The 27,813-nt window shown below is 37.2% G+C and overlaps 1 protein-coding gene and 1 long non-coding RNA gene across 2 annotated transcripts; one reads left to right on the forward strand and one right to left on the reverse strand.

Moving 5' to 3' along the window:
• Positions 1-1,412: 1,412 nt before the first annotated feature.
• Positions 1,413-27,667, forward strand: LOC127165189 (uncharacterized). The gene is made up of 3 exons (XR_007827752.1): positions 1,413-1,511; positions 14,111-14,275; positions 27,582-27,667. It is a non-coding gene; the product is annotated as an uncharacterized LOC127165189 (long non-coding RNA).
• On the reverse strand, positions 22,450-24,201 carry foxd1 (forkhead box D1). Its single transcript, XM_051109512.1, has one exon. The coding sequence runs from the start codon at positions 23,934-23,936 to the stop codon at positions 22,893-22,895; it is 1,044 nt and encodes a 347-aa protein (XP_050965469.1). The 5' UTR covers positions 23,937-24,201; the 3' UTR covers positions 22,450-22,892.
• Positions 27,668-27,813: the final 146 nt, after the last annotated feature.

Here is a 27,813-nt window from a genome sequence, read left to right on the forward strand (position 1 = left end):
ATTTCGGTGCTCAAACCAGTGAAATTAAACGAATATTTAAATATGAAAACAAAACATGACAATACGGCATTTCTCATTATTAGAATGTATCTGAACAATCTCATTATGTAACATTATAAATAATGCTTTCTCATGTTATTCAGTACATTATAAAATGTTACCTATGTATAATAAATCGTGCAGTTTATTAAAACAATTTTCATAATTTAATTTGGTCACCTAAACAATATTAGAATTAAATCGACTAATTATTTTCATTTAACATATTCTTTATCCTAGAATATCCCTCGGTCTTCCTGAAGATGGTCAATTTTTTTTTTTTTTTTTTTTTTTTTTTGGTCACTTGTCCATGCAGTGAAAATAGTGAGCGCGTAATCCTAACTTTTATTGCCCACAACGCGTGAGCGGCAGCATCCTGAAATGACAAACACTACAGAAATCTCATTCATGCTTCAACTTAGAGGGTTGGGAGAAAACAGGAAGAATTTCCTTGTGCTGTAGGCAAAATTTGCTACTACCTAAGCCCGGAAAAGACTTTTTTTTTTTTTTTGCCTTATATGACAGCTAAAGTTCCTCCCAGTCGAACAACACAATTTTAGAATAAGCTCCAAAATATGATAAGAAGTCAGTGGAAAACTGTATAGCTACACTTAAGCCCTAAAGCGAAAAAAAGCTACGTCTGTCTTCGGACTAACATTAACTGATTTGTTGCACAGTGCTCCGAATTAAGATATCTTTGTTAATAATTACACACCATATACTCCAAATCATAGTTTACGGCATACATGCATACCTCCATCTGCTCAAAAGAACCAAAAATACAGCGCACCCCCATTCCCTTAATCGCGACCAGATGTGAAGACCGAGTAATTGATTTACCGCCATTCAGCGGCCCTAATGCAGACTGAGATGGTTAATTGTGTATTTACTCATTTCTTCGGGGGAGTAGGTATAGGCGGCAGGCCCATCTTGACACATGAATATTCCTCTGGGTGAATTACAGGAACTTTTACCATGGTTTACCTTGATGTCTTTGCTCCCTCTCTCTTTCTCGTTATCTCCCGAGGCTACCTGTCACAAACATCTGAGCGCCACATGCTTGCCTCCCAATCCGTCTCCTTGCGCGAACAATCTTCCCTTGCTTCCTTTGCCCCTCCAGGTTCTCTTCCCAGCGGATGCTTCGTTCCAGTGACCCCGTACGCGCTCTTTCACACGTCTTTAAGTTTCCACCTCAGGAGCGGTCTGTGTAATTATCTATTCATCTATCTAATTATTCTTTTATGTCACTGTATTTTGTACTGATGCTTAAGTAGTATTGTATGCAAAACAATCACGTCCATAAAATTCTTTGAAACTGAAATTGAGCGCACCGGAAGTGTAACATCTGCGCGCGTCTTTAAACGGAGTTCCCGCTTCTGTATTGGATATATTGCACGCGACCTTGACAAACCCACAGCGAGGCATGATAAACTGAGAGGAAATTCCAGACCGGTCCTCAGGGAGCCCATCGGGTGAGCTCTACGAGTAATTCGCCTTTCGTATACAAAAGGGAAAATTCTCTAGATTGTAATCGTCAAAATAAGTCCCTGTGCTGCTTTAGCTAACACAGATGCTAGTCCCGATATCAGATGGAGTTCAGTAATGGTGTATCTTTACGCTTTGCCAACAGATAAGCCCCCGTTGGTGAAATGTTTGCTTCTGTGTACAATCTGTTTTAATGACATCATAAACTTATCGTGACACCTATAATGAATAGCCATTATAGTGCACAAAGCTTTTCCAATGGAGCGCAATAGTTCAAGGGAATACTTTGGTGTCACGTTGCAATTCCTGGCCAAATAAACTAATTTTCCCTGCCGGACTGTAAACACTCGGCTAGCCAGGGCGGCAGCATCAATAGGAGAAGTGCGCATGGTATATCACAAACATTTTCCCAAACTGCTGCAGACTTCCAGACCAATTAGGGGCATTTTGCTTTGCATGGTGGAGGAAATGGCTCTCCACGCTGCAAAATGTCACAGAAACGTTCCCGGGGCAAAAGCCTTTTTTTTTTTTTTTTTTTTTTTTTTGGGTGCATTCGAGTGTTTCCCATAAAAACGAGCACAGAGAGCGTTTGAATGTTCATTGGATATTTTCACTGCCTTTGCTTTGAACAGGTTCAAAGCAACGCTTAGCAAGGACACCTGATTTGTTAGAAATACAGATATGTGAAAATAGTTTTCAGCTCAGGCAGATGCCAAAGTCAAATGTTAACTGGCAGTTCCCTGACCTTATCTCCAGCTCTTTACTCTGGACTTTGAACTTGTGGATTTGTGCACAATTTGAAACACATATTGAAACATCTGGAGACATTCCTGGCAATTTAACGCCATGTCACGGTTTATTTATTTTGACTTTAATTGTTATTTAAGTTTGTTTATGTGCATTTATCTATCTACTTATGTAGCCCCATCTTGGCTGCTTGGCTGTGAGTGAATCCGTGAGAAAGTGCAGGATTAACCAGATGGGACGTCAGAATTGTAATGCAACTGGTAATATCCTAAAATCTCTCTCACCCTTCATTACAACAATTTAAAGAGTGGCAGTAAGGAAACTGTGGTGCATCTGTTTAGCGCAAGAAAGAAAAACATTTGAGAAATGCTGTTATTCCGGGCCAGCGGCTGCAGCACGTGCATGAATACTGAGAATATAATTTTCACTTTTTGCCAGCAGTAAAGACTGATGAAAGGCTCTCGTTTTGTGAGATCTTCACAGCAGTTAAAATATGGCATATGTTTGAATTATCCACTCCTCACCCACACAAAGCATACATTCCTTTGTCATCATAACCTGTTTTACATTCTTAAAAATCAAGGTTCCGCTTAGAACCAATAGGATTTTCACTCTGATATCATAAGAAAAAGAACTCAGAAACCAAGACTGATTTGAAGAAACTATAATGTAATATCACTTTAAAAAAAATAAATAAATGAAAATACCAGAGAGCCATGTAAACAAACCAAAAACACCATACAATCAAGAAAAGTTTTGACATGAGGAGAGCTTTTATTTTAATAGTGTATAAACAATCACAATAAGTGGGTTTAAGTGTTTATAATATCTCAATGATAGCACTCACTAATTTTTAAAAATAGCTTTAAATATCTGTATTATAACCCTCTATAATTCTATAATTCCTCTATGATTTTTTTTAAAATGATTATATTTTTAAATTTCTTTACAGGGGCAGTGCAAATGTACCAGAATTAGCCAAAAAGGCTATTTTTCATCTGTAGACCTCAGACAGAATGTTAAAAAATCATCTTAAAAACAAAAACAGAGTATTTGACACACATATACACACCTGCAAAGAAGGAAGGAATAAAAAGTGAAATACTAAAAAAATGCAAATACATGAATGCACATAAAAATCAAACTAAAAATCAAATATAGGAAGTTACCTAAACAAAATAAAATATAAGGAAAAGGTGAAGACATAAAGAATCTCTCGGGTTATTTAATTATTTTATCCGAGGCCAGTTGTTTGATTTCTCAATAATCTGATGCCATCTTCAGCATGTTTAACTAACTGCATTTTAAATTAAATGCAAATAACTTGTCAAAATGGATATGGGAAAAGTAAAATCTGGACAAGTAGTAAAAAGGTGTAAGTTGCTACCATTAACAAAACAAACATGCCTAAAATGTAAAAAGGTACTCCAAGCAGTGTTATTGTGGTCCTCTGTGACCTTTGTGTTTATCTTGTCAAGATTTAGCTTTAAGATTGTGAACATATGATGAATTTCCATTTGAAACAGATTCTTAGTCCAAGAATAGATCTTTCGGCTTAATTGTGACTGGGGGAAAAAAAAAAAAAAAAAAAAAAAAAAAAAAACAGCTGTTAAGATTTAGGATAACTGTGTGCCGTTGTGCTATTGAAACAATTTGCCCGAGGTTAGCTGCTAACTCTGCCGGGGGGGTTCCGTTCTTTTATGCGCAGCCATTTAGTTAATGAACGCAGCATTAGGTTTTCTTGTGTTTTCGCATTAGGACATCCGCTCACCTTTCTTTGCTGAGCTCCTCCAAGAGGCTGGTGGTCAGATGTGTATTGGTAATGTTGTGTGACTCACGCCAGCTTCGATGTGCACACATGAGCAGATCTTTTGCAAAGAGTCTGCTTTTGAAGCGCAATCTCTGTCCAAGTCAATCAACATGCACAAGGCTGGGCCTAAACTTTAAATGAACAGACCTGAGAGTGTGTGTGTGTGTGTGTGTGTGTGAGTGATGAAAAGTTAAATGAGCCTTTGACTCAAGGTTTGATTATTACATGTGTTATTTGTAGCTGAGTGCATAATAATATGTGCACCAAAGGTCTCCAGTGTTTGCCCATATACAGCTGTGTTGTCGCCCCCACCCGTACCCCTGCCGCTCACAGTCTTAGTGCTCCATGGAAAAGTTCATCAATATTTTGGGCGACCTTTGACATAACCTCTACAATTCAAACAATGGGATTCTGGGTACACTAAATGGCCATGTGGTTGGCAGGGCGGCGGGACTAATGAGGGAATGTCGTCTCGGTTTTACAGTTCAGGCCGAAAGCGGTCAAGTGGAAAAACGGCCCCGGACTGCCTCACGCAAACTTTCAAAGAAGGGGAGCGCACAATCCCCACAAGGGCTTTTCTTTCAGTCCATCACTTCAGCAGCTCACTCTCTCGTTCCCACTCTCTGATCTCTCTATGGTGTCCTATTCATTTTCATCTCTATCTACTCAGCCTTTCGAGGTCTTTTTTTTCCTTCTTTTTTTCTGCTTCTCTCACTTTCTCTCTCGCTCACGCATTCTCTGTCTCTCGCTTTTATATTTGGCCAATTATCAGATTAAAGAACACCCAACTCAATCTTTTTTGATATAATGAGTATTCACCCTCCCTTGTGAATCCGTCATTAAAGAGACAGTTCGCATTGAGTCTGTCATCAGGCCTGTCTCTTGTGACTGAAGCCCGGTGGCCATCAGTTTTGCTGGGTGTTTACAAATGATGGTTTTGTTTAGCTTTATTTTATTAAAACAAGCTTTATTATATCAAACAATGCCTGCACTTCTTTTTCAAATCAGCTTGTTAACATTTTTTTGACATTTTGAATGCTCCACAAATGGTCTCAGTCAGTTCCATTTTGCTCTAATGCATTTATAGGGACACATGCACACACACAAACTCTCATAAACGGAAGATGACAAGATGATTGCAGATCATCACTTGCAATAATATACTAAGCCACACTCCAAATTCCAGATTCAAAACCTTGTTCCTTGGGTTATTTATTTATTTGTTTACATTTTTTTTTTCTCTCAGGCATGATCAAAGTCTCTAGATGCATTAATTGATTTACCACTGATAGATTTCAACATATTCTGATTATTGAATAATTGTTTTGTTTTCTTTAGTTTATGCTTTTCAGCTACCATTGCAAAAAGGGGTTGTGATTTACAGTGCTTTGAAATTTGCTTTCGTATTCCATCAATAAAAGAGAAAGTAAAGAAAGAGATCCTTTAAAAAACGCCACTGGAGTTTTCTTGTCGAGGAAATCCTACGCTCCAATAAACCCTCGCGTGAGCTTTGTGTGTTTGTATGAGTATGTGCTTTCCTTTTGAGGAAAATGAGGAGATTTGGAAAGTGTCCTGTAGCCTGTCTTTATGTCTGTTTATAAGTATCCTTTCCCAGTTGTCTGTTTGACCTTGACTGATTTGGTGAGTGCAGCCTAATAATATCTGACGCTTGTGAATGGCAGGGTTGCGTAGGACAGCAGTGTTTCCAGTGTGGCCCTGAATCACAGTTATAGTCACGCAAGCTCTAAAGTGTGTGAGTGTGTGTGTGTATTAATGTGTGCTCTTGTACCTCAGCCTGCACTTTCAGCCTGTATGTGTCTGTGTACTGCATTCGATCACAATGCTTATCTGGGCTTGACCCCAAGAAATGCTGATTCTGGATGTGATCTCATTGCCAGCTGGCAGAAATTCTAACGGCAAACTCACTCCTGCTTTTCAGCGCTTCTAACAGTTTGAGTTTGGGTAATTATACGTTCTTGTAAAGCAAGCATTGCATGAAATATTCCAATGTTTTCCTCCGCTGACAAATATATGCAGTGGTCCTAAAAAGTATTTGCACACACTTTGACACTTAAAATGTCTGAAGTTTGTCAGAACTAAATTCATGTGTGTATGAAAGTTCACACAGGTGTTCTATGAGAATGCCTGGCATTATTGTTAATCATATTGACAGTAAACATATTTTACTATGTTTGACAACCAAAAAGTGCCTAGAAAATGTATTAATTTTGAACAGTATTGTTTCATATTTTGAAACGTAGCAAATGTAATTTTGTGAAATGTTAAAGAGAAGCTTGTACAACCCTATTTAAAAACAAATGCAAGATTTGATATTTTGTTACATTATGCAAAGATCTTATTTAATTTTAATGGTTGCTTAAGTGTCCAAATGCATATATATATATATATATATATATATATATATATATATATATATATATATATATATATATTTCAATTTAAAAACGTTTTTTCAAATATTCGCATTTCATTTCAAATTTTAAGTTTAGTCAACATGAAATGTTAAGTTGTACCTTGGATATGTTTATTTAACTCAACTGTTGATTTAAAAAATACTGTAATGCTGGCTTAAAATGAACCCCACATAGGATGTAAATTAAAAATCGGACACATAATTACTAGAGGAATCAGCAATAATCAAAAGGTGAATGTGTATTAATAAGCAATTTAAAATGTTTATTATTTAATTATTATTTATTCAACTACTTAAATAACTGTTTATTTGTTGGACATATTAATAAAAGTTAATTTACAACCTATATTGGGTTCATTTTAAGCAAGAAATATAGCAATTTATAAGAAATAGTTAAATAAAACTACCCAGAAGGTTGAGTTAAACATTTAACCCAACGGCTGGGTCAGACCAACCCAATCGCTGGGTTTGTCTAAATTTCACCCATGTTTTTAACCCAGCATTTTTTAGACTACATGAGGATTTTTTTTTTTTTTTTTTTTTAATGCAGAAAATTCTCTGTAAGGGGTTAGATAGGGGTAGCCTGGAAAGAATATAGATAGAGATAGAATATACTATTTGTACAGTATAAAAATCATTCCTTATAAAACACGAAAACCAAGTATGTGTGTGTGTTCATTTATGTGTGGTGGCTGCCTTCAGAACTGACAAATGCACGCCTATACAAGCAAGTTATAGTAAGAAGGAGGGTAGTCAGATATTGAGCTGCTTGTCCTCCCACTTGGTTAAACAGATGTGGAAAACCATACAGATGCACACACATGCGATAATCCATCATTAATTAACCGTCGAGTTCAGTCACAGGACTTAATTGATTCATGTCTGCAAGATGTCAGCGAGGGATGTAAATTCAACATATGAAGCTCTTGTCATATTAGAAATCCAATTTCCTGTTTGACTTCAGGACAGTGTCTGCTGTTGACTGAGCTCTGAGTTGTTGAATCATCCAACCCCAGTATTTTGTTTCCAATCTTGGGGGAAAATTGTGCAAGCTTTGCAAGTTATTCACCGTAGGCTAACCTTCAAACCGACATCTGTGTGGAGCAGAGAGTTATTAGCAGAGTGTTTACCTCTTCCTCCTGCAGCATTTTATTAAAAACTGCACAAACCGTCTCTGCTTGTTTCCGGGTCTCGCTACAGAAAATTTGTGGTTGAGGAGAAAGCTGCTGGGCATTTTTTCTTCCTCAGTTTGTGTGTGTCTAAAACCTTGGGGGGATATCAGAGGTGTAACTCATCCAGATGTTTGTGGAAGTTGGAGCACATTTAAGGAAGTCATACACCCTTTAGGCTCAACAGGTTAAATGTCACAAGACGCACAGCAGCACGTTAGGAAAAACGGACACGTCGTGTGTGTTCTAGGGAAATGCTCCGTTTCACAGTGTGAGCTTTATTATACACGTGGCTGTTTACTTTGAATCTTTTCGGACAAACTGCGGTTGTGCAGAGTTACTCTCTCTGAACTCAGTTTCACTACGTCCACTCTAAAGTTTTATGACCGTGTGCGAGGGAGAGCGTAAACGGGTCACGACCCGGCACGGTACTTTTTCTTTCAGAGGAGAAGATGGAAGACTTTGAGGGTCACAGAAAGCGAATGATCTGCTCATGACTGTGGAGAATGTGCATGTAATCTGCCACTGTGGAAATCAGTCAGACACGCTCTCTCTCTCTAACACACTCCCTCTCTCGCTCGTCCTTCTTTCTGCAGGTCCATAAAGCTGTGGTGGGTTGTAATTCGTCCCAGTAGAGAATGCCTTGGAAAAACAAAGTATGAATGTCTCACATTGATTTGGGACAGGAATGTGTGTGTGTGTGTGTGTTCTTCTGCCAGACACCGATAGTCTGTTAAGTCATATTGGCAGTATATCACAAAATCGGTATATACACTATAGAAAACTATTTGCCGTTCAGCTAATAAAACTTTCAGTGAGTGAAAAAGAAAAACAGCAGGTTTTATTGAAATAACTGACACCAAAACTTGATAGGATGCCATATGGAAAGATAATCAAATGATATCACCATAGTGTGAGTCACATACTGTGGATCAGGAGAATCACACATTGTGGTGTGTTTGAATCAGATGCGGTTATATGATTTTTCATTGAGCGTCTCTCATAATTGCATGATTGCATGTTATAGAGTTTTTTTTTCTCTCATAGTTGTAGAGCTCATCCTTTTCCAGTAAGTCAAAAGACTGCAGTGAAAGTCTCTCAAGCTGTTATGCAACTTTACACTTTGTAAACATGCATTTTAATATGTGGCCTCATACACCAGAAAAGTCAACAAATTGTTTACTTGACAGAAGTTAAAGGGACAGTTCATTAAAAAATTTACTTTCACTTTACACTGAGACAATCTTTGAAATATCTTCTTTTGTGTTTCACAGTATATAGAATGAAATTTTCATTTGTGACCTTGGACCACAAAACCAGTCTTAAGTTGCACGGATATATTTGTAGCAATAGCCAACAATACATTGTATGGGTCAAAAATATCGATTTTTCTTTTATGGCATTGATTATCATTTGATGACATTGATTATCATTATCATGTTGAAAACAGCTGAGTAGAATTTTTGAAATTGTAGATTTTCTGAAGGCTCATATGACACTGAAGATGAATGATTAAAAATGTAACTTTGATCACAGGAATAAATGACATTTTACATAATATTGCCATAGAAAACTAGTAAAAACATAGTAAAAATATTTCAAAATGTTACTATTTTTGCTGTACTTTGGATAAAAAAAACAGGCTTGGTGAGCAGAAGAGACTTCTTTAAAAAATATATTAAAAATCTTACTGCTCAAACTTTTGACTGGTAGTGTATTTTGTACTCATTCCCAAAAATAGACACTACACGCTGATAAACCTTTGACCTGATGCTGTGCGTGTGTGTTTAGAGATGCTTTTGTGCTCATGTTACGTGCTTGTGTGCACATTTTGTTTTAGGTAATTTATCCAGCATAAATAGATCATTCATACATCAATAACAGAGAAATGTAAGTGGAATTCCCCCAAACTGCAATTTAATGGCTACAAAAACTGCATGTTCACTATGTTTCCTTTGGCGCAACCGCTGAGTTTATATATGTGTGTGTGTGTGTGTTTGTGCGTAAATGCATATGTATGCGTACGTGTACAGTTCTATGTCATGCTTTAGTGAAGGATTTTCTTGCGCTTTCTCAGCCTAGATGATTTCTTGGATAAAACAACAAACACTCTGGTCAAACAAAGCTGAGAATGTTGTCTTAGGCTCTGCTATACTGAACTATTAGTGAGGGACAAGCATATGTTTTGTGGAACCTGTCAGAAACGCTGTGCAAATATTATTTCAATGTGAAGATGAATAGAGGCATGTGCGCTGGCAAATAACAGAGGTCCGAACCTCCTAATAAAGAATTATGGATGAATTATCAAAAACAAACACAGGATAGTGGATATAATCTGCATGCAAACAACTGTCGGAAAAAGGAACAACATGCTCAGGGAAAGACTCATTGTTTTATTCGGTAGCCAAGAAACAAACACAAACATGTAGAAAAAAGATGTTCGTTTAACTATTAAAAATATTGATTTTTCTGGAAAATTTTCAGTTGGCAGGCTGATATTTTGCTCTCATTATTTATAATTACACACAATATTATACTGTCCTGTGACATACAACTTGTGTTATTAAAGTTAAATGAAATAGTAAACCAGGTTGACCTCGTCTACAGCCTAAAACCAATAAACACTTATTTTACTGGGGTGTGTAAGTTAATCCAGGTAGTTAAAGTGTGCACAGACATTCTGTTTTTATGTGGAGTCTTTTTAGTAATGGACTCTCTTCACACACTGTAAAAAGTCAAAGTGAACAACTGTTATTTGTTCCTCCTGGTCTGACCCTAAACTTTTAGTTTTGTTGTCTTTAGTTTTTGTAAGATTATTGTTTTCTTTTTATTTAATTCTAAAATATTTTTATATGATAGCTTTATTTTACAGAAACACAGACTTCAACCAAGTGATTTATGCATGAAAATTTGACCATTAGATCAAAAAATGTTACTGATGTTATAGATTCCGGTTGTCTTTCTCTGGATGTTTCATGGATGGAGAGACAGAGGGGAGGAATAAAAATGGAATGAAAATGTGAGTGTAGAGGTTTCAAAGAGAGCTGTGGGTTAAAGAGCAATGCATTACACTGGGCAGCCGGTGTAATTAATGCTCACCACCCACCCATAGAGCCCTCCAGCCAAAAAGCTGCAGAGAGTGGACTAAATCACAACCGTGTGTTTCTGTGTGCATTAACTTATATGAGTGTCTCTGTACATGTCAGTTTTCTTTTTTTCCCACTGAAGTGGGAACCCTAATGTACCTGTTTTTCTTTGTATTCTCACTTTTACAGTGGAGTGAAAAATCAAGGTATACTTTTCTCATATAAAAGACGTAATAAAATTGTTAATAAAATGTGTTGATATTTAACATTTTGCGCACACACAATAATTTAATAATGTCAATAATTAAATACAATAGTTGAATATTGCTTACCATTTGTTTACTTCTAATTTATATCCTAATGATTTTTGGCATAAAAGAAAAATCAATAATTTTGATCCATACACTGTATTTTTGGCTATTGTTACAAATATACGTGTGCTACTTCAGACTGATTTTGTGGTCCATGGTCAAAAATGAAGAAGTCTCTTATGCTTACCAAGGCTGTATTTAGTTGATGAAAATTATAAGAATCACAGTCATTTTAAATTAGTCATTTTAAAAATAGCAAAAACTGTTTTCTATTGTACTCATAAAATGTTCAAAATTAATTTAATCCTGTGAGGGCAAAACTGAATTTTCAGCATCATTACTCCAGTCTTCAGTGTCACACGATCCTTCAGAAATCATTCTAATATGCTGATTTGCTGCTTAAAATAACATGTTGAAAACATTTGTGCTGCTTAATATCTCTCTGGAAATCATGAAGCATTAAGCATTATTTCAGGATTCTTTAACGACTATAGAAAGTTCAAAAGAACAGCTTTTATTTGAAACTGAAATCTTTTATAACATTGTAAAAGTTTTTACTGTCACTTTTGATCAATTTAATGCATCCTTGCTAAACAAAACAAGTACATTTAGTTTCTTATTAATTTAATATTATTAAAAACTATCAACTAGTAGAGTGTGTAGTTTTTATGAAATATTGTGTTTGAGTGATTGTGTGCAAGAGGTAGACTGATGTCTAAATAATGTGTAAGAGGGACGAAGAGAGAGAAGGACGGTTCTTCTATAGCCAGGATATAATTTAAGAGTAGGAATCTGGCAGTTGGTTTGTTTGGGAAGAGAAATAGATTTACAGGACACTGAGAGAAAACAGCAGTTAAGGGCTTCAGCCACACAGCATCTCGCATATATATCCAGTTACCCCCCCCACAGACTGTACTCTAACCTCCTCCTGCGATCCGTTCAAAATCTACACTCCTCACGCTCACATCCAAAGACACGCACGCACACTCCGACCACCCCGAAGCGTCAACCTTCAGTCGTCTTGGAGACCCCAACTACCGGCTCAGTTCCAGCCATGTTGTGACAGGACACAGGAAGCATGTGCTGCCTTGGGAGGAAGTATCAAATCAATTGGCATCTTTTTCTACTTTAGGAGGAGATTCCGCTCCGGTCAGAGGTGCTTTACGCAGACGTTTAAAACGGGCCCTTTGGAAGAGGGGATAAGCAAAAACAAAAGCCTGCATTCATCTGGCCCACACCGGGAAACATAATGTTATTGCACAGGCTCACTTTTTACCTGAGGGACAGAGAGGGAGAGAGGCTGCAGTCACTGGGAGAGAAAGAGATTGACATTGAGCACAAACCGTTTTTCCATTTAATTTATTTCAGATAAAGTCATTTATCAAAGACTTAGACTGGAATCTGAAGGAAGATACTTTTAGCAGACTTGGGATCAGTGTTACTTTTAAAATTACTTTTAAATGTAATGCATTACAATATTGCGCTACTCCAACCCTATCTCTCGACCGATTCCTATGTATTTTACGAGGTGGCTAATTTATACAAATTTGTACTACCTCACTTGTATGATTTTGTACCATTTGCCAGTGACAGGTAGGTTAGAGCGGGGTTAGGGGCGGGGTTAGGGGAAGGTAATTAGTACAAATTCATACGAATTGAGGAACTCCTAAAATACATACAATTTAGCAAAAATTTGTATAAGAGAGTTTGTAGCTTTGTAATACACTAATAAACACCAAAACCAGGTGGTGATGAGAAAGTCACATGATGAACCAAAGCCCATCACAAGCAGCTTTTAAATATTAACATATATAGAAAGTGCACAGTGTCATTCACACAAACACTAAACACCATCATGGTAACACACATGAAACTGAAATAATGCAATGAACATTAATTGATAATGAACATTAGATGTAACATAAAACCCTAATGTACAAAACTGATTAGAATAATCTAAGAAGAAACAGTTATTTCAACAAAAAACATAAAATTAAAAAACTTAATGCAGGGAATTCTGGGAATGTGAATTTACGGTTATTCAATGTAAATTTTATGTTCTTTTTCCACTTCCAAAAACGGTAGGCTACCGTAAAATTACATGCAATGTCCAATGCAGTTTTTCACCGTATATAGTAGGGGAACTTACCGTTATACTTACTGTTAAATTCACAGTCATTTTTTACAGTGCAGGTTTGCTTATTTTTTAAATAACAAAAAATATATATTTTTGGCAATTGTAAAAAAGGCCCTTTCACACCAAAAGTAAAATTTATAAACCCCAGGCTAAAGGAAGTCCCTCTACCCCTTTCAAGCCAAATTCTTTCAAAATGGCACAGGAGAGGTCAGTGTTGCCAAGTCTGCGGTTCTTCCCACGGAATTAGGCTTCTTTAACACTGTTACCGCGGGTTGTTTTTGATGTTCACAGGTTGAAGCAACCACAATAACGTCATATTTAGCCCCTGAAATACAAATTTACCAGGAGAACCCTGACAAAAAAAACATGTTTTTTATCCTCGGGATGATTTTTTTAATTATTTCGACCCCCTCGAAATGCAGTTGGGCTATTTTGGGCTAGTTTTGAGTAGCAGTTGAGTGGATTTTGTTGTGAAAACCTGGCAACCCTGGGAGAGGTGTCCATGAATAAATTGGAAAACAAAGTAACCCAGTTATTTCACTGTAAATTTAGAAGTAATGTGTTATTTTACGAGTTACTTGAAAAAGTAATCCGATTACATAACTTGCGTTGCTTGTAATGCGTTATCCCCCAACACTGCTTGCGATAACAACATCACAAGCCAAGCAGGGCAGGCAGAATTTGTTAGCCACAAGGAAATGCAGCAGCACTCCAAGCATATGATGCCGCGCTTTCTCCACAAAAATTATGCACAAAATTACTACTCTGAGCTGCTCTTGCACGATTCCACTTCTGTTTTCCATTCCGTTGAAAAAGAATCACACTTGTCTTTATGAACGTGCAAGAAATGTGCATGTCATTTCAAACCTGAATGACTCTTTTTCTTCTGCAGAAGGCACAAGAACCGGTTTTAGACACCAAAACAACTTTGGACCCCCCTGACTGTCATTGCATGGACAAAACAGTTGTAAAATTCTAAGTTTCTTCATTTTCATCGTATGAACAAAAGAAAACACTGAGAGATTTTTCAAAACATCTTGTTTCATGTTCCACAAGGGTAAGTAAACCATAATTTTCATTTGAATTTATCAAACACAGCAAATTCAAAGGATCATGTCATGATGTATGCTAAATAATGCAGTTAGCTTCCCGTCAAGGACAGCAATTCGACTGTGTGCTTTGGCGTTTAGCTAATGCTGAACATGTTTCAGTAGACCATATAACCTTGGAAATGCTTCAAGAAGGCTTTGCACACTTCTTTCCTATCTCATCCCCCCATCATACTACATAAGCCACTTTGACACAGAGGCGCAGGCCTGTGCCTCAAACCTTGTGATGCCTGTACTCACTGTGTAGTTTTTGATCATTATCTTGCACATTATCAAAGCCCAATAGACCCCAAATCTGTTTCAAGGCTTGTTGGGATGTTCCAGCCCTTCTCAATAGCTGAGTGGAACAAAATTTCAGATAATGATGGTGTGAGTAGAGGAAGAGTTTGCATGTACTCTACTGTTAGGGTGAGCCTTGTGTTACACCGTAACTTTCACCACTGCCTGCCTGGAGAAAACCGTCAATGACTGATGAAATTACGGCATCATGCTCGAGAGGGAAGTGGAGAAGGGAGGGAACGCATTGGGAAATGGAGTAAGAGGCAGACTGAAAGAGCAAGTCTTCATGGGTGGTTCCCTCTGTTGTCTTTGGTTTAGTTGAATGACTGACAAGGGCGTCATGCAAATGCTAAGTTCAGAGAGCAAGCATAGACAGGAACTTTAAATGTCTGCTTTCAGTGGCCACACACGTGCACGTGCGCTTTCTTTCACACAGACGCATTTTTGACAGCCATCCTCAAAATGCTTATTTTACCAACAATGTCTACGATTGTTTTCTTTCTTCTTAAAAAAAAATAAAGATGATGGATAGCCTGTGAAACAGATATTGGACAACTTTAGTTTGGCTAACAAAGATTGTGAAAATGTTTTGTCAGTTAACCTAAAAATATACTTAATGTGGTAACATCTAAATGAACTGTGTTTTTTGCCAAGTGAAAATACATTAGGTTACAGCAACAAAATCACTTTCACTAACAGATGCCCATACTCAGTTTTTACAGTGACTTTGCTGTAGAAATGGACTTTATGACTTTATGTTTAGCAAAGGCTATTAAAGGGCAAAGCCTTTAGCCAGAGAGAGAGAGTGAGAGAGAAAGAGTAGTCGTGAGCCTCTGGTTAACGTCCAGTGCGGTGCGTGGTGTAGATTACCTACGGGTGTCATTGTGATGAATGGCCCGGCGTAGCGTGCTAAAATGTTTATGCTCCGGTGGCGTTATTGCGTGTAACTGGCGTCCACAATCAGGCTGGTTGGAGAAAAACGATTGAGTCAGTCATTATAGCAGACATGAAAGGTAGGGAAGTGTGTCTGTATTAGCCAGATTTTAACAGAAAAATAGTGGTATGTATATAGAAAAACACAGAAAGTAGCCTGCAAGATTTGTGTAGTGTACAGTGATTATGTTTTGCTGTACCTTCTATACCATATGTGTAAAAAAAGAAGACTTTTCAAACTATTTTCCAAACAATACTGCAATTTTGTAGTTTATTTAAATTATTATATACTTATTTAAAGGAAATAAGGACTAATTAGGTGTGCCAAATCAATGCTGAGGACTCAATAGGTGTGCTTATGCAATATTATAGTGATGGACAGTTGCTTTCCCAGCTTGATCATGTATATGTACACTACCAGTCAAAAGTTTCGAACAGTAAGGTTTTTTATTTTAAGAAGTCTCTTAAAAGAGCCTGCATTTATTTGATCCGAAGTACAGCAAAAATTTTAACATTTTGAAATAGTTTTACTATTTAAAATAACTGTTCTCTATATGAATGTATTTTAAAATGTAATTTATTCCTGTGATTTCAAAGCTGAATGTTTAGCATCATTACATGAATCCTTCAGAAATCATTCTAATATTCTGATTTGCTGCTCAAAAAGCATTTATTATTATAATTATGTTGCAAACAGCTGAGTAGAGTTTTTCAGGTTTCAATAGAACACCATTTATCTGAAATAGAAATCTTTTGTAACATTATAAATATCTTTACCATCACTCAATTTAAAGCATCCCAAATGAAAGTATTTTTTAAAAATTATACTGACTCCAGGCTTTTTAGTGTATAATGTTGCAAAAGCTTTTTTTTGCATAAACGCTGACCTCTGAATTCATCAAAGAATCCTGAAACAAATGTACTCAACTGTTTTAAATATTGATGATAATAATAAAAATAATCAATGTTTCTTGGACAGTGTATCAGCTATTGTTAGAATGATTTTTGAAGAATCATGTGACACTAAAGAATGGAGTAATGATGCTGAAAATTCAGCTTTGATCACAGGAATAAATTGTATTTTAAAATATATTCAAATAGAAAAGTTAATTTTAAAATAGTAAATATATTTCACATTTTTACTGTTTTTGCTGTACTTTGGATCAAATAAATGTAGGCTTGGTGAGCAGAAGAGACTTCTTTAAAAAACAATAAAAATCTTACTCCCCAAAAACTTCTGACTGGTAGTGTAGTAACTGACTCTCTTCCAGGTGCTTTAAACCCATCATCTCTAACAAAAACAGGTATTTTCTGGCAGTACAGGTGGATGTTGGTTTACACTTGAAATAAGAGATGTACATTTCAAATGAAAGGCTACTGGAGTCTAGCAATTTGATATTATAGAAAATATATTTTTAATCATTATCAAAAAAAAAAAAAAAAAAACCTGTGTTAAGCAAAACTACTGGATTTATTTTCATAACCTCTCCGCAGGAATCGCTTGAATGCATTGACAACACAGACAGCAGGGTAGAGGAAGATGGGATGGTGAAAATACAGCAATGGACTGCGTTTTAAAGCAAGTACAGAAAAGAGAGAAAAGAGACAACGGTGAACCAGAAATAGAAGCAGAAAAGGGATAAAGAGATAAAGCAGAATTGACAAAAGACCGAGAGAAAGAGAAGAAGAAAAGAGAAAGCATGAAAGGAAGAGAGAAGTAATTGACTGAAGTTGGGTGGCAGAGAGACTAGTGTGTTAGTGGGCTCTCTAACACTCTCTAATTGGAGCTGTATTCAGACCTGCCTTTAGTTCTCAAACTTGCTAATGGAGCGTAAAACTCACACACACATACACACAAACACACTGTTCGGCTCTATACAGCCACAGAGGATAAGTGTTGCTGGGCTACAATGTGAATAGATCAGAAAGGGATTCAACACCTCCCATGGAGGGCATTCACTGCCTTATTACATCTCTCCTCGTAATACCTCTCTTGCTTATTCGCACACATGCACACACAATGGATTCTAAAAAGTTACATTAGTAGAGGATGTAATCAAAGTGAAACACAGTGTGTGTGCATCAGGTGAATTTTACTTTTAATATGGAATCAAACTTGTTACATTTATTTGCAAAGCTTATTTTTCTATTTTTTTAATTTTGCAGTATTTTAATGTGAAATTCCAGAAGTTTTTTATGAAGTGTCTTTGATTTTTGACAGTTAACCATTTTATTGTTTACCGTGGTTTACAATGTGCTTCTAAACTAAAACAGATCCCACTGTAAAAACTTTTGGTTTTTTTTCAGACAACCTAAATGTGCTTCTTGTGGTAACATTTAAATTAAAAATATTATCAAATCAAATTTACTGCATTTTGTTTCACCAAAAGTCATTATTTTTGAGAGTCAACTCAGAAAAAAAAATCTCTGCAAGGTAGCTGTACAAATCATAAAAACCTTAGTCTTAGTTTGCATCATGAAACTGATATTGTACGATTGAAGTGCTGTTACTGTACCACAGCTAGGTTATTTACACTGCAGATATTATGATCAGGCTGTAATGTCACTGTTGAGTGTGCTTTACCGCGCGTGACAGTTAGCTTTCAGCCACTTTTTATGGCTCTAGCCCTGATCTCCCTGACCTTTAAACCTCCCTTGATAAACGTCTAACTGGGGATCTTGGGTCAAACTCAGCATTGCCACAAATGCTTGAAAACAGAGAAGAACATTTCCAGAACTTTGATTGTTTCCAGTTTTGTAAACTGCCGTTTGTTTAAGTTTTGTAAACTTCAGTCTCTTGGTGTGGTTTACTGGTCCTACTCACCCAATTTTCTGTTCTTTATATTTAAATTGGTTTAGAATTGTGGATGTAACAACATAAATTATGACCACCAATGTTTGTGTATTGTTCTTTGGTCTGATGCTGGCCACAAAGACGTTCGCTCACTGTGTAGTCCACTCAATCTTCAACTTCCTGTGTTTTTTCCTTGTCGCTTGACGAAAGATCATATATGACGTGGAATTTTTGCTGATGTATGTTACAGGATAAAATTTGTTAGCCGTTTTAAAAGTTCTGATTATGGATTGTTTTCCCCGGAACATATTATTATTATTATTATTATTATTATTATGCATTTCTGAATAGGTTACCGGATATGTCGGATTAAAATAATACTGGTATACTGGGTATACTGATATTAAAATAATCTTTATATGTTTGGAAAAACTGGAAACACTTTTTTTCATATTTATTGTTTGTACACGAGCAATTTCCATCCGTATCAGTTCCAGCGTCTTTTTCGTGACCCGTAATTTGCTGAAGCAATTATTCTATTAGTTTACAATACATAACTGATTTCCATAATTTCATGAGCAAGCAAGCAACTGCAAAATGTAGCTAATAATAATAGTAATAATAATGTAATTATTATTTAAGTAGCAGTATTTGTTATAATTATTTTATTCTTAGTTTGTGTAAATATATTTTATTTAAACATTGCAGAATTTATTTCCTTTTTTATAATTATTTTATAAAGCACATGCAGTATCTGAGACCAGATACTGATTTGTTTCAATTGCACAGAAATTGCAGTGGTTTTCGTATTAAAAATGCTTGTGTGGTGAAATCAATGCAATTATTAAACCATAATAGTAGCCTACTTAAATTTTAAAAGATAAGCTTCAGGCACCATTAGATTAGCCTATTACTGAAACATCGTAAATCGTAGTGAAAACATATGAATCAAAAGGTAATTATGTGAGCACAGCACTGTTTTGCACGAAAACAGTTGTCAGTATTAGACAGCAGCATAACAGCTCGATTTAAAATAATTCTTTAGACAATTCTAAACATAGGAATTAATGCTAACTAATGCTTGTAAATTGTGCTGATGATGTTATAGGTTTAATAAAACTACTAAAAATTGAAATATAGATTGAGGGCTAATTTCAAGGCGTTCTATGTGATAAATATGTTACGAAACAGCTACTGTCAGTGTAGAGGAAGTGTGTGTTCTTGCTCGGTTATATTTATAGGTATAGGTGGTCAAAAAAGTACAAGCACAAAACAAAAAAAGCACAATAATAGCTAGTCATATATCTGCTTTCATATATGTTTTATAAATATCTTTATTTTTATTTTATTTTTCTTTGTAAACCTTGTTTTGTGATATAAACGCGCATCCGTGTGTGTTGATTATCTCTCTTTATTGTCAAGATTAAGGACAGGTGGAATTAAAGAGATGATGTGCCTTTCCCCGTCTTGCCCTCCTCTGTCGCTCATATCGTGAGGTGTGTGTGCAATAGGTTCCTCGCTGAGATGATTATTATTTCAACAATATATGATTTAATAGCTACCAGCGCTTGGTATTAATTATGCTATTTTAAATGGGCGTCTTGAAGCTTGGATTTTTTAGTTGCCGGGTTGGATTTCTACTCGGGATAGCATCCTCTTTAGCTTGTCCGCTAGCATTCTGTCTACACACCAGGGCGCTCGCATAGTAACCATCTATAATTTATAAACCTGGCAAGATGAAAACACTATAGTAGAGTTTAGCACGCGAACAGTCCTTGACTTTGCAGAAGCTGAAGGGTGTCTGAATGATGCGCAAAATAAACTCTGGACCTCTCCGAAACTGTCTAAAATAAAGTGGAAGAATTATAAGTGGTGCTACGTATGTGTTCATTTCATAAAATTGTATCTGTTTATGCATGTACTTTTGTTTAATAGTTTAACCGTGGAATATTGAGTAGCTACAAATTAGATAATTATATTGTTTTAGGAGAATGTGCCTTTTCAAGTTTTTCATCTATGAGTTGTCACAAGTTGTCTGCATAATGAACAAAATACATAAATAAATGTATGTCTAGAGGGAAAAATAAAGTATTCACCCCATCACGTTCATCTCCAGCCAGTTACATCATAGTGACATTACTCTATTTGTGTGCACGTAAGCGTGCGAGCGTTTCCTGCTCCATTGGCCTACTGAACTATGTCTCTACAGTGCGTGCAATCGAGATAGGCTACTCCAAATTTCCATTAGGCTCACAAAAACACAGACAAATACAGCTTTAGATATAAGACATTTGGTTTTATTTTCCATCAAGATGACCCACGGCTCGTTTTAAACCGCATCCGTGGTGCACTTAGATTGCCTAAAAATATTTTTCATCTGGGTTGGTCTCAGACATTTCTATTGTGGTCTTAATTGTCGTCCCTTTGAAGAAGTTTATCTATAATTACAGACCATTATGCCGTATAAGCATCCCAACAGCAGTTAATTATGATGGCTATGGCATTTGCTGAAGTTCAGAAACTGGCCTCGGCATGTACACACATACACGCCCTCTGTGAAACTGACCGATTTTCTTTTACTATCTCTGGTCCACTTTGTAAATTGAATCCTGGTCTTTACAAATGACAGCGGATGACAAAAAGAAAAAGTGTTAGCAGTGTACTCCCATGGACAGGGCCAGCTGGATCAGATCACGCCGATTATCACCGACCTAAGGGCAGGGAAACACCGCGTTTCTCACCCCTGTGACACTGTGCTGTCGCTGAGTAGCAATTACGGAGATAAATGTGGGAAACAGCATATAGCAATACGTAGGCCACGATGAGGAACCGACATCGCCGTTTCGGTTGTCTGTCAGTGAGGAGTGAGTATAACAATAATGTTGTAATTACGGGAGAAGAAAAATCAGATTAGCCTTTTAAAAATACAAATGCATACATTTCAATGTATCGCATTGATCGAGCAAAATATGCAAATAGCCTACAGTTGATTTATTTATTACAATCATTGCAGATTAGTAAGAACACTTAAAGTGTAGGCTGAGTGACAGAATATATAATTACAATATTTTAGTGTCATTTTAGAACCACATTATGTGGCTTTTCTTTTTATGTGATGTCCTTTTTTATTCTAACTGCTTTTTAAATATTTCCTCAAATTATCAATTCGAAATTACTGTGCTCAAGCGTAGGAAAATAAATTGCGTGCCATATTTTATCAAGCACATCACTCTCTTGACCTTTAAATTTACAGGGTTGTAAACATTGTAATTTCATCGATAAATAGAAAGAGTGTCGGAACACCCACACCTGTCAGTTTTTCTTCTTAAAAAAATGACCACAGTCATTCTGAGGCCTCAGCTGAAAGGACTAAGCGTATATTCTGCTATCTTTCTGTTAATGCATCCTTGAACAATAATCCTGGAGTAGAGGTCCTTTACCTACCAAGTTTATCTCGTCATAAAGCTGAGACAAAATACTCCTGATGCGGCTTGTCATTTCAAAACAGCTCCCATGATAACCTTTACATTAGAGTTCAACTGGTCCTCCACTATCTCCCTCTGAGTGTGTGTATGCGTGTGTGTGTGTCTCACACAATCAGTTTTTTCCTCAAGCAATGCATGACGCTATCAAATGCTGCAACAGCAAATACTGCAATCACTGACCCGCGAATAGAACTGCACAACCTATTCTTTATTAGAAAAATAAAATTACATTATAATTATTTTTAAAATACCTAAGTATTATTTTTATTATACTGTTCATTTTGACCTCGTTCACCTTATTGTTGTTTTTTAAATATATGCCTCATGAAATGACTCCCGAACAGTTGCAGTAGTTAGCTGTCAGTTTAATTATTGGTTAAAAGTGGCTGCATTTGTGCATTTTAATTCTGTGCTTGTTGTATTTATTTTCAGGATACAAAAGGATCAAGACAAAGTGAACACCTGGTTTCAGAGGCAGGATGTAGGCTAGGAGTAAAATTATCCTATTAGCATTTAAAGCTATTGAAACTATCAATAAGGTAATTTCCACTCCATCTTATTTTGCAAAACAATATTTATTATTAATGAAAAACAGACCGTGTAAAAAATATCACACTCCGAGTATACAATATCAAAGAATGTACATTGTTTATTAGGCTACTGAGAAGTACACGTTGTATAAAAAAATGCTCGATTTTCACTCTTGTGAATTTTCATTACAAAGTACAAATAATAAAATCAGTTTGCCAAACTAGAAAACATCTGTGTTTTCACACAAAATATATCATTGTAGACATTTGACAATTTATTTTATAGCCTGTTAAAAAATGTTGTCCTGAGACGCCCTATGCAGTGATTACCACAATCACACCGACAACGAAAAGTTCGTGGGGGCGGAAATTAGATTCAACTAAAATGTTAACATAAATATATATTTTAAATTTCACAGCTTGAATATAGGCACGAACGTGTTAATGTCCACCATTCAGCTGCGTGAAACAAAACAATACAAAAATAATCCTACCTTAAACACAGGAGTGTATCGCTTTAAAATGTGACGTTTAGTTTAAAAAATTAACAGCCGCTAGTGCCACTGACAATCCGGTTTGCGTAGGTTTCGTGTAAGGACGTCGGTCCGTGCAAGACTCCCGGTAGTGGGGTTGGGGAGTGCTGAGACGCGAGGGTCGGCGGAAGCACCGGGACCACCGGGGAAGTCCGTGAGGCACAATGCGAGTGCGTAGGGCTTAAAGAGCTCCCGATAATGCTGTCTATGGAGAAGGGTGAACGGTGAACCGGGGACTTAGCCGCAGTCTGTATCGATGAAGAAAGCCCGGGACTTAGCGGAGGATAGAAGCGGGAACGGGCGAGCTCCGTAGTGGTTGGCATGAGGGAAGGCGCCGGGATGAGAGTTCCGGTGTGAGGATGCCGGGACGAGGGCGGCGGCGGTTGCTGCTGCTGCTGCTGCTGAAAGGCGAGGAGCGCAGAATGCGCATGATAAGACTGAAGCTGCAGACCGTATCCACAACCGTAAGGTCCGTAGCCGTACGCAGCGGCCGCAGGGAGAAAGCCTCCGTGTTCGCGGAGAAGTTCGGGCGCCTGCTGGCGCTTAAAGCGTTTCCGGCGGCGTAGAAAGCTCCCGTTATCAAACATGTCGGCGGACTCTGGGTCCAGTGTCCAGTAGTTGCCTTTACCGGGGTTCCCGGGCTCCCGTGGTATCTTGACGAAGCAGTCGTTTAAGGACAGGTTGTGCCGGATAGAGTTCTGCCAAGCTGGGAACTTTTCCCGGTAGTACGGAAATCTGTTACTGATGAAGTCACAGATCTCGCTGAGGGTCAGGCGCTTCTTGGGACTCTGGAGGATTGCCATGGTGATGAGTGCGATGTAGGAGTATGGGGGCTTCACCAGGGTGTTTTTACTTGCTGGCTTGTAGGGGTCCCGTGCGGCGGAGGCATCCACACAAGACGGTGAACCGCTGAGCAGGATCTCGTCGTGCATCTGAGCCACCTCGTCCACGTAGGAGCGCGTGTGGCCGTCACCATCATCTCCCTCTCCAACCACGTCGATGTCGGTCTCCTCCGAGAGCACAGACGCATCCGACATCTCGGAGCTCAAAGTCATGGCTCTCTCGGGTCCCTGATGGGCTACGGCGGAAAAGCGCTGGGTGTGCTGAGCCTGCGTGTTACCTGCGCTCTCGATTCGAGAGAACTCATAAGACGCGCCGAGCAGATGCGGGAGAGGCGAGGAGGACGTGCCAGTGTGTCACCAGTGCCATAGGCTTTTAATGGATTACTGTCGGCACGGAATCAAGAGGTCGCCCAAATCCCAACATCCACACGCTTATTCTATCTGGGGAGACCCTCCTAAAGGCCAGACCAGGATTCCAAAGAGGGCGGACCTTTCCGTGCGCTTTATACCAGCTCGCTGATCACATGACGGCAAAGCGTCACCGCTGCTATTGAAGAGATAAAAAATATCAGTCTATGAAAAATAATCTAAAGATCTGTGAGGTTCATCTGTATCTTTAACAGTCACCGCCGCTTATTCCACTGCTTTAGTAGGAATTTTCCTCTCCCGGGTGAAATGCTGCTGTCTTCTTTAAAAGCCTATTGACTCGAAGATGTAAGAAGCTCAACGAATTAAGCACGTCGTTACGGTAGGACCCTCCCTTTTATTGTTATATTTCTCCTAATATGAAACCCATGATAAATGTGTTTTATATTGTCCGTTCAGGTGCATGCCGTTTAATCTGGTCATAACAGAACTGTTGATGATTTCAGAAATGCTTAAAAATATTCACTCGATTCCATGTCTGCCTCAGTACGCATCGCAGTTTGCGTGACACGGGAGTGCACTAGATCATCCGCGAGCCATTGGTAATGGAAAAAAAGTCAGCTGTTAACTTGCATCAGTCAAGCGGATCACGAAAGAGCATTCTAGCTTGCAAAAAAGCAGGGCACATGCGCGCTTGCCCTGTTCCGAGAGGCCAACACTGTCATATTCATAATTAATATTAGCATTCCTTTTTTATTCAAATAAGTCAAAATAAGTAGCATATTTGTGAGTACAATAAAATATTGGACGTTTCCGAACTATCGTGATTTTGCACAACAATAAAAGCCTGGGTGATTCATTGAACAATAAACTGATTTCAAAATGATAAACGTCCAACGTGCAAACAGGCCTTAGTTAAAACAAAGGGGCCAATACACGACAATAAGTAAAGTATTAAATTAAAGCATTAAAATGATCATGAAGAGGTTAATGCTGCTTGAAAATACACAACCAATAGTATCCAAGTCTCTTAATTAAATATAAATAGGATTAAAATTGCTATACGCGGAATCAAAATCCTTTGTATGTATGTATGTATGTATTTTTTTTTTATTTATTGTATAAAAAAACCATACTGCTGCACAGTGTTTGTTTCATTTGTTTCCCCCCCTGTTATGGAGAGAGTCTGTCTTTTTTCTTTTTGTTTGCTTTCCCACGTTTGTTTTTACAAATGAGCCTAAAGCCGAGTGCTATTGCTCTCAATAGCTGAATAGTATTAAATAGAAAGGCTATCAAGTGTAAAACCTAATTGTTGAGATTAACAAAGCACTTACAAACACTGCATTAAAGACTTAAAAGGCGTATTGTTTTGTGCTGTTTTCATTAATTTATTATTTGTTTGAATAAACAATTATCAGATATATTTGAACTTACTTATTCATGTCATAATATATTCACTGTATTATTATTCTTATAATTATCATTATTAACTATAATAATAATAATAATAATAATAATAATAATAATACAAGCTTTAGTTTAATAACTTAGTGGGCCTAAACTAAAAAACAAAACAAAAACAATAGTCAAAAAGCTTGCTCTGCCAATTAAAAGAAAAACAAAAACATAGACAAATTACATATAAAGTTGGATACTAAAACAACTTGTGGTAGGAGTGATGAAAACATACTTGTCCAAAAGAAACACAACGCTGACCCATAGAAACTCGTGTACCCGACATAAAATAAAGGTCTTTTCGAACTTCTCAAAATGAATTATCTTTTCCTTTTTATTGCAATTCCATGTTGGTTCTGGAAGATGCAGTGGGTATAAGGGGTATTTTTGTATGATTGCAAAAACATCTGGTCCGGTTTGATGGCCGTTTTATGGTAACTCATGTGGTCAGGCTTGTGTATTTAACGTATATTTACTTCATCCAGCAGTTATTAGGGCTGTGAGAGTGCCATCTCGCGGCAGCTCAGATAGTACTGAAGCCACTTTTATCTGCTTACCATGTTCATTTAATTTCTAGCTATACTATTTTGGTTTCATTTCTTTAATCAATCTTTAATTAATGTGGCCGATTTTTTTTTTTTTCTCTATGTATTTTTGCAGTATTTTGCCTTGTGAATGTAGAATTTATGTCTTGATTTTAGGGATTGATATTGTATAACGTTGTTATACCAAAATCATGGTTGTAGCTGTGGCTACAATAGGTTTAACTCAGACAAACGTTAATCCTAAATGGCGATGCAGGATTAGTTATAGAAATGTGTAGCCTACCATAAAATAGCCTATATTTTTGTGGGTTAGATCAAAAGGCAATCAGAACTGTTTAAACTATTTAGTGAAAACAAAATGTGTTAGCAGAGACTATTTTAACTCTGATACAACATTTTTTAGTATGCAGCAAATTTATATTTTCGGCATAAATAAAAAAGCTAAATTAAATTGTGAAGATCGAGGTCAGAAAGTCATTCAGAAAGCGTAGCGTGCAGCAAAGTGAACTTGCATTATTATATTAACCCTGAACATGCAATGCAGATAGCCTTAATAAGTTTTGGTCAACAGAACAAAATGTTTAAATACACTAAACTTGGAAATAAAATCTAGTTTTTAAAATATAATTAGCATTTAAAATGAAATACTTTATTATCGACTGGGTGTTGGATTGTAGGCCTGATTGAGGAGGACAGTATCCACACCAGGGCATCGCCATAACTGGCAGTGATGTTCCTATTGGCTGTGGCTTAATTATTCCGCGCGTGCGAGTGAATGAAATAGAGTTTGGAGAACCGTGGCGCAGTGAGCCGGGTCAGGGCTTGTATGTGTGGTTAAACCACATCTAAAGTGTTTCAAAAGTCCCGGAGGGGTGAGCAGGCTTTTTCCGTGCCACGGGGTACCATGAAAGCACTTCACTGCCACGGCTGCTCTGGGTGACAAGCCCCAATGAATATAATCTTAACCGTGCAAAAGCTGCAGGGATTCGCACACGCTCTACAATTAATTTCACATGCACGAAATAAAACCTGTTTAAATTTATAATGGGTAGACCTATGTGTGCGTTTCCAAAGAGTTTGGAAAATTCTGCTGCTCTCCAACTAGGAGAAACGTTTTTAAATAGTGTATGACATAGTAATATAGACTACCAGTAGGCTTTCACAGTCCTTTTCTGTTAGGTTGCGTATTTTAATCTTTCGAGTAAGTGGAAAAATCATTTATTTCAAAATATTCCGCTGCACTATCGAGCGTTTAGTTACTTATACAGTTACAGACACAAATTATTTATAGATTTACATCCACATGGAAAAAGCTGGCCGATTCCACTTCGTATAATTCTCTGAGGTGTTCTGACATCTGCAATTCCAGACTTCATAATTTCATGCAGTGTGAGCTCTTCACAATACATTTATTTATTACATTAACAACTGAACTGAGGTTGTTATTGCTGCTGCAGAATGCACATGTTTATCTCGTTTTTCTATATTCCAGAGCACATATTTGCCTCCAGAAGTCCACGTATTTGTCACTGGAAGATAGACCTGGTTGTTCGTGACCGTGGACCACAAAACTAGTAGGTACGAGTATATTTGTAGCAGTAGCCAAAATCGCACTGAATGGGTCAAAATGATCCGTTTTTCTTTTATGCCAAAAATCATTCGGATATTAAGTAAAGATCATGTTCCGTGAAGATATTTTGTAAATTTCCTACCGTAAATACTTT

The sequence above is a fragment of the Labeo rohita genome, chromosome 5, assembly GCF_022985175.1.
Source record: "Labeo rohita strain BAU-BD-2019 chromosome 5, IGBB_LRoh.1.0, whole genome shotgun sequence".
Taxonomy (NCBI): Eukaryota; Metazoa; Chordata; class Actinopteri; order Cypriniformes; family Cyprinidae; genus Labeo; species Labeo rohita.

Excerpts from the sequence above, each read along its gene's own strand:
- foxd1 (XM_051109512.1), bottom strand. The coding sequence starts at position 23,936 with ATGACTTTGAGCTCCGAGATGTCGGATGCGTCTGTGCTCTCGGAGGAG.